Source organism: Anarrhichthys ocellatus, unplaced genomic scaffold (assembly GCF_004355925.1).
Source record: "Anarrhichthys ocellatus isolate YVR2014 unplaced genomic scaffold, GSC_Weel_1.0 scaffold20, whole genome shotgun sequence".
NCBI lineage: Eukaryota > Metazoa > Chordata > Actinopteri > Perciformes > Anarhichadidae > Anarrhichthys > Anarrhichthys ocellatus.
The window spans coordinates 6,429,762-6,435,837 of NW_022280050.1; the positions used below are offsets into that span (position 1 = coordinate 6,429,762).

The window sequence follows — 6,076 nt, forward strand, 5'->3', positions numbered from 1 at the left end:
AGTAATCTCCTTCGCCGACATACGCTTAACGTCGAATATAAAGCTGACTTCAGCTCGGTCACGTGACTGTACTGTTTCCGTTTCAGAGAACGTGACCTGTGACCGATGAGGTCACGTTATATGGAGACAGAAATGAAACCAGAAACTTACGGTGACAGTACTCCGTCAGACCTACAGACAGGTAAGGTTGACTTATTGTAATGTTGAGTATAGTAACATCATTACATGACACGTGTTAAACAGCACACATTCAACGTTATAGCTCTAAATCTGACGTCATATCGGGTGAATTTGAAGTATTGTAAAGTTGTTTTGGCTGTTTATGCTCAAGTAAATCTTAACTTCTGTTCGTTGAATATTGTACACCATCCAATCAATTGTTCTTTCTGTTAACTCAGCGAGTTTGTGATTCAAAATGCACCCATCTTCCTGTGACACCTTCGTGGCTCTGCCCCCCTCCACGGAGAGACAAAGCATCATCTTTGGGAAAAACTCTGACAGGCCTTGTGATGAAGTCCAGGAGGTGGTGTACTTTCCTGCCAGAGACTACGGTGCAGGGGAGAGGGTTGAGGTAGGTGACACAGACACATGACATTGTGACTGTTCCTCGGTGAAAGGGCAGTTGGACAACTATTAACTGTTTTTTTTTGCCACTGTGTTTTCCTGAACAGTGCACATACATAGAGATTGAGCAGGTTGCCCACACGTATGCAGTTGTGTTGAGCAAACCAGCATGGCTGTGGGGTGCAGAAATGGGTGCAAATGAGCATCAAGTGTGTATTGGAAATGAAGCAGTGTGGGGCAGAGAGAGTGCAGATGGCGACGAAGCTCTTCTTGGCATGGATCTTGTCAGGTTAGTTTCCCTAAGCCTCTGTTACTTGTTGAACTACCATCAACTTGAGATGCAAAAGGGAGATTTTAGTGACACCGTACTAACAGGAAACTATTTTGTACATTTTCTTTCCTTCAAGTTGTCGGTTCAGAATACATTTGTGAGGAACACTCAAAGACAAGGGAAAACATAACTGACTCTATGCTTTTTTTTTTTTCTTTCTAGGATTGGACTTGAGAGAGCCAATGCAGCTGAGAAAGCTGTGGATGTGATCACTGAGTTGCTGGAGAAATATGGCCAGGGAGGAACTTGCATGGAGGATGAGTGTAGCTTTACCTACCACAACAGCTTCCTCATTTCAGACAGGAAGGAGGCGTGGCTGCTGGAAACGTCAGGGAAGCACTGGGCAGCAGAGAGAGTGGAAGGTAATCGGGAAAATAGTATTAAAACTGGGTGCGCATCTGATATAAGGGAAAGCACCTGAGGACATTTGAAACATGTTGAAATTAGAGAATGCCAGATTAATTATATTGGCTGATATTTTTTTCATCACAGATATATTGGTATCTGTATATATGCCCCCTTAGAAATGTTTAGCAGTATAAAATGCCAAAGATATGTTTGAGTTTTCTACATTAAAAGATTTCCCTCCTTTTTTGTTACTGTACTCAAAATTGAAGTCGGTTTAAAACAACCTCGCAAGAATCTGAAGTAGTCGATAGATAGATGTAGAATCATTTGGACACTATTAGTTATTTGTTTTCTAATAACACATTACACTGCTTAGGAAGCTGTTGAATAACAGTCCGTTTTTATCATCTTGTTTTACTCTTCTCTAGCTGGATATCGCAACATCTCGAACCAGTATGGCATAACGACCAAGATCGACAAGGAACATCCAGAAATGAGGGAATATGCACGAAGCCAGGGCTGGTGGGACGGAGAGACTCAGTTCAACTTTTCCACCGTCTACTCCTTCATGACTACGGCCAGAATAGAAGCCTCTGGGAGCAGATACTGTGAGGGGAAGAAGTTGCTGGAAAAGAGCAACGGTTGGTACTTCCCTGTGGAGAATTGACACACAGGAGGAAAACGTTCCATGACTTTTACCTCTGCTTATGCATGTGTTGATTGTATTTACTGCAGGTCACATCACTGCTGAGACGATGATGGATATCCTGAGGGATAAAGATAGTGGCATCAACATGGAGGGCATGTTCATGACAACAGGAAGTATGGTGTCTGTGATACCCATGAATCCTGCTCTGCCCGGGGTTCACTATTTCACAGCAACTCCAGACCCTGAAAGGTGCAGTGCCTGATCTCACTTCAGCTGATAATGCATCCTTTAAATTCATTTCGACAGCAGCTAATAATGATTTGATTACATTTTTTTGTACAACAGGTCTGTATTCAAGCCTTTCATCTTTGTGAAGAACATTAATGAGCTGAAGGAGACGTCTTCTCCCAGTTACGGTGCAGATGACCCTGTAAAGAAGAAACCCCGCTTCCAGAGCAAGCCTGATCGCAAACACGGGTTGTTTGTCAAACATGAGCTGGTGGCTGCAATCATTCAATCCTACGAGGTTAAACAATTTAATTCCAGCCGGCTGTTGACTTAACATATATATTTTTGTGTGTTTGTCTATAGGACAGAGGAAAGAAGATCACAGAAAGTTTGAGGCAGCTGGAGAAGGAAAAGATGACACAGATGGAGAAGATTCTTTCAAACGGTATTATGGAAGCAGATTTTTTGGCGGATCTGTTCTCGAGCTGTGTTCGGGAGGAGATGGCCGTGTACGGAAAAAGCTGAAACCTCAAAACGTGTATCCAGGGTGAAAGTAGCAGTAGACGCCTCTGCATTCTAACCTTTTATCAGGTATAAGTACAAACATGCTTGTATAATAAATCCTGAAAACACAACTGACTAGTAAAATTATTGTACAAGGAACTAAGCAGCCAAGGATGCTGTTGACTAAAATGTTGACTTTTATGGATCAAAGCAGAGGAAAGAACAAACTCATTATGCAAGACATTATGAGGGTTCGGTAACATTTATTTTAAAACAAATCCATACCATAAATATGCAGCCAGTGCTACACACTCTATTAAAGTATGTTTTTATTAAAAAGACTTTTTTTTACAGAAGTTTTCTCAACATGAAGTGAGGTAATAATAAACACAAACCTTTGCACTTAATTATAAAGATGTTTAATTAAGCAGTTTGTTTTCTACTTACATTACTTTATTCCTGAGAAGAAATGGAATTTTCCCAACTTCCAATGTCAACGTGAACACTTTCCAGAAAACACATCAACACCAAGTACTGACATTTATAGAGTTATCATTTATTAATAACTTAATTTATTAAGTGGCAGTTTTCTTTTGTTGTCAAACTGGCAGGTTGTTTGATGAAATTGTGATCCCACGAACAGCCCTGGTAAACAGTGTAACCACTACTCCACATCAGTGCAAAGTCATGTTAAACTGCAGGCTGTCAAAGCTACAATACTTGCGCTTCATGCTATATTACCAGTCAACTGGTAAAACTAACTTAATCCTGAGTAAGACAGACTACAAACAAGCTAAAAATGGATGCAGATTTAACCACATCTTCCCTTCTTGGAAAGTGCTTTGGTTGAAGAGTGATAATTCACTCTAAAGTTTCACAGAGGAGGAAATGATACATTCAGCTGAAGAGTGGTGTTTTTGCCTGCACCTATCATTTGCTTCATGGGGACAGTGCATTGTCGCTCCCCAAATGACACAAAACAAAATTAAAATCATATATTGAAATTAAAATTCTTACAAAAATCAGCAAAGTCTTGGCTCACCCTTTAAGATTGGCTGTTCATTTTATAGTTTTGGCCATCAGTCCTATTCAGCTATGCTAATATTATATTCACCGGCTTTGTTGCAGATTAAAGGATGCAGTGACTAGCAGGGAAACTAGCAAATCTTAAAATGATTACTGTCTGTTGTAGACAGGACTTCCTCACTAAACTCTAATCTACAGTACCAAGTGGTAGCTGTGTAGTAAGTTTTTCCAGCCATTGAGGGATTAAAACTGCCATTTCAGGTATTCTTGTTTTACCTAGAAATGAATGGTTATGATAACAAGGCCAAACAGGGGATTCCCTGTACATGTACGATCATCTGACAGCTCATGTTAATGTCCCGATTGACTGTTGTAGCAACACAAGATCTCAAAAATAATGTTAATTAAAAAAAAGAAATTCCCTTCCAGACTAACTCCACACAATGCATTGTGCCCTTGCATTTTAGGTTTGAAATGGTCAAGTCTGTTGCACTGCAGTGCTGCACTGTACAGGATGTGCTCAGCGCATGTGCAGTCACAATGTTCAGGAATTTTTGCAAAGGCCGGTATTGTTCCTTAGGTTCTACATCCTCAAGATGTATTTATATCATTTTATCTCAATTCAAATGCCATTTGGTTAAAAAAAAAAAAAGACCCTTGTGTCTTACGTCAGGAAGCGGTAATAGAGGCGACTGTCTTGGAAGCCGTGTTCCTGCTTGATGTGCTCGAGCGCGCCACCCTGCTGTAACCGCGTCCCATAGAGTACCGCCTCACCAGGGTCCTGAGCCAAGCCCACCACCTGGAGCCACGCCACCAGTTCACAGCCAAGAAAACAGTCCACCACAGTCCTCTTCCCACACCTTAAAGAGTGAAAAGAAGCATTCACCCAAAGGTCTATGGATGTTTTAGAGTAGAAGCAAACTGAGCCCACATGCATCAGAACAATGAAATAGTAATAGAAATAATGGTATCATTTTTGTTGTATGTGAATGAATACCAGGACTTCTCCACACATCAGAGAACATGTTTATTCAGACATTTTCTCATTAACCTCTGACAAGAGGAGCAGTGAGTAAGACGATGAGCTCTCACCTTCTCCTTTTCACAATGTCCTGAAAACACTGGTCCTTGTGGTATTTGGTGAACTGGGTGCAGGTCATCCTGACTTCCTCAGGTAAATCAGTCTGCGGCTGCTCTTCTTTCTTCTTTCCACACCACAGACTGTATAACCTAAACACCATTCACAAAAACTAAATATAAATGCATGGAGTACAGTACAGTGTAGTGTGTGTGTACACATGGTATACATACAGTATGCCGTGTGTATAAACAACTTTAAAAGTGCGGCAGTAGTTTCGTAAGATGAATGTAGTTTACCTCTTCTTAAATGGCAGTATAATCAAATGCTTGTCCAGCCCAAACAGAGCAAAGGAGAGAAAACCCTGGAGGCAGAAAACATGTCATGACTGGTGCTGTGTGACTACAAATGCTCACAATCTTGGTAGCACCGTGTCTGGAACACCAACCTGTCCATAGTTGGCCACAGCACAAAAGAACTGCAGTTCCAAGTAGAGTCGACCAGGATCCTGATTCAAGAGCAGCCACAAGCAGCTGGACAGGTTCTGTCAGAGAGTTTTCAGAGGGTTGTTGTGTTTATGTGACGTGTAAAACTAGCAAATCCTGCTGATCTATTCTAGTGTGTAGCATCCAGTGCTGAGGTTGCAGATTACAACTGAAACTTCCTCCGTGCGTCAAGTGTGTCGGAGAACTATCACGGTTTGTGTTGAGGACAATCTCTATATGTAGATAGAAACTGATCGGTTCTCATTTTCTAAAGAAATAATACTAAATTATCATTATTTATTATTATTTCCATTTCTGCCAATAGATCCCCCTTAAGGCTGCACACTGTACCTTTTAAATACACATTTAAGAAAAATGTATTTACACGTTTTTCATTTTTTTATAGTCACAGAAACACAGTTAACCACATTACACACACTGTATTGGTATTTACTAGTCATATTTAATATACTTCCTATCTGTTATGACTAATAAATACTAATCAAAACACAAGAATCTCCTAATGGGTTTCTTTGGAGAAGGCTTCCTCCGATGCCGAGTGAGTGAGGTGGAAATTACACGGCTCAGCCATTTGTGTCCGATTTGGTTTGTGATGCACTAAATATAATGATGCAGGCAGTAAGGCCGACTTCATGTCAACTGCAGAAGTGAAAGGTGGTGGTTTACTCACAGCAAGCGAGCTGACAGTCAGAAGCAGACATAGGAGCACATGACGGGCCACTTGTCTATCTGCGCCCTGTTTGAGCTCCTCCACTTGGACAAGCAGGCAGTCTGAGGACGCACAGCTGTTCTCACATTGACCTGTGGGGGGGGGCACGACAGAAGCGTACAGATTCTGTAGT

General features: G+C 41.2%; 2 protein-coding genes across 3 annotated transcripts in view; one reads left to right on the top strand and one right to left on the bottom strand.

Annotated features, from left to right (window-relative positions):
• The first annotated feature begins 89 nt into the window (after positions 1–89).
• On the top strand, positions 90–2,755 carry scrn3 (secernin 3). 2 transcript variants are annotated; one of them, XM_031858478.1, is made up of 8 exons: positions 90–181; positions 399–571; positions 672–853; positions 1,058–1,257; positions 1,672–1,884; positions 1,979–2,141; positions 2,238–2,418; positions 2,484–2,755. In XM_031858478.1, exons 2-8 carry the CDS (start codon positions 416–418, stop codon positions 2,643–2,645), a joined length of 1,257 nt encoding a protein of 418 aa, XP_031714338.1. In that variant the 5' UTR covers positions 90–181; positions 399–415; the 3' UTR covers positions 2,646–2,755. The 2 variants fall into 2 exon arrangements, with proteins under 2 accessions (XP_031714338.1, XP_031714336.1); XM_031858476.1 differs by having other exon boundaries at positions 2,238–2,391.
• A 115-nt stretch (positions 2,756–2,870) lies between these two features.
• Positions 2,871–6,076, bottom strand: part of gpr155a (G protein-coupled receptor 155a) — an 8,777-nt gene continuing 5,571 nt past the window's right edge. Inside the window, exons 12-16 of the mRNA XM_031858473.1 lie at positions 5,905–6,035; positions 5,177–5,272; positions 5,028–5,092; positions 4,743–4,880; positions 2,871–4,510 (exon numbers count right to left, since the gene is read on the bottom strand). Coding sequence (XP_031714333.1) covers positions 4,315–4,510; positions 4,743–4,880; positions 5,028–5,092; positions 5,177–5,272; positions 5,905–6,035 — 626 coding nt within the window. The 3' untranslated portion in view covers positions 2,871–4,314. The remainder of the gene's footprint in view (positions 4,511–4,742; positions 4,881–5,027; positions 5,093–5,176; positions 5,273–5,904; positions 6,036–6,076) is intronic.

Excerpts from the sequence above, each read along its gene's own strand:
- scrn3 (XM_031858478.1), top strand. The coding sequence starts at position 416 with ATGCACCCATCTTCCTGTGACACCTTCGTGGCTCTGCCCCCCTCCACG. Across the intron at positions 572-671 it reads GTGCAGGGGAGAGGGTTGAG|TGCACATACATAGAGATTGA; the intron begins GTAGGTGACACA and ends TTTCCTGAACAG. Across the intron at positions 854-1,057 it reads CTTGGCATGGATCTTGTCAG|GATTGGACTTGAGAGAGCCA; the intron begins GTTAGTTTCCCT and ends TTTTCTTTCTAG.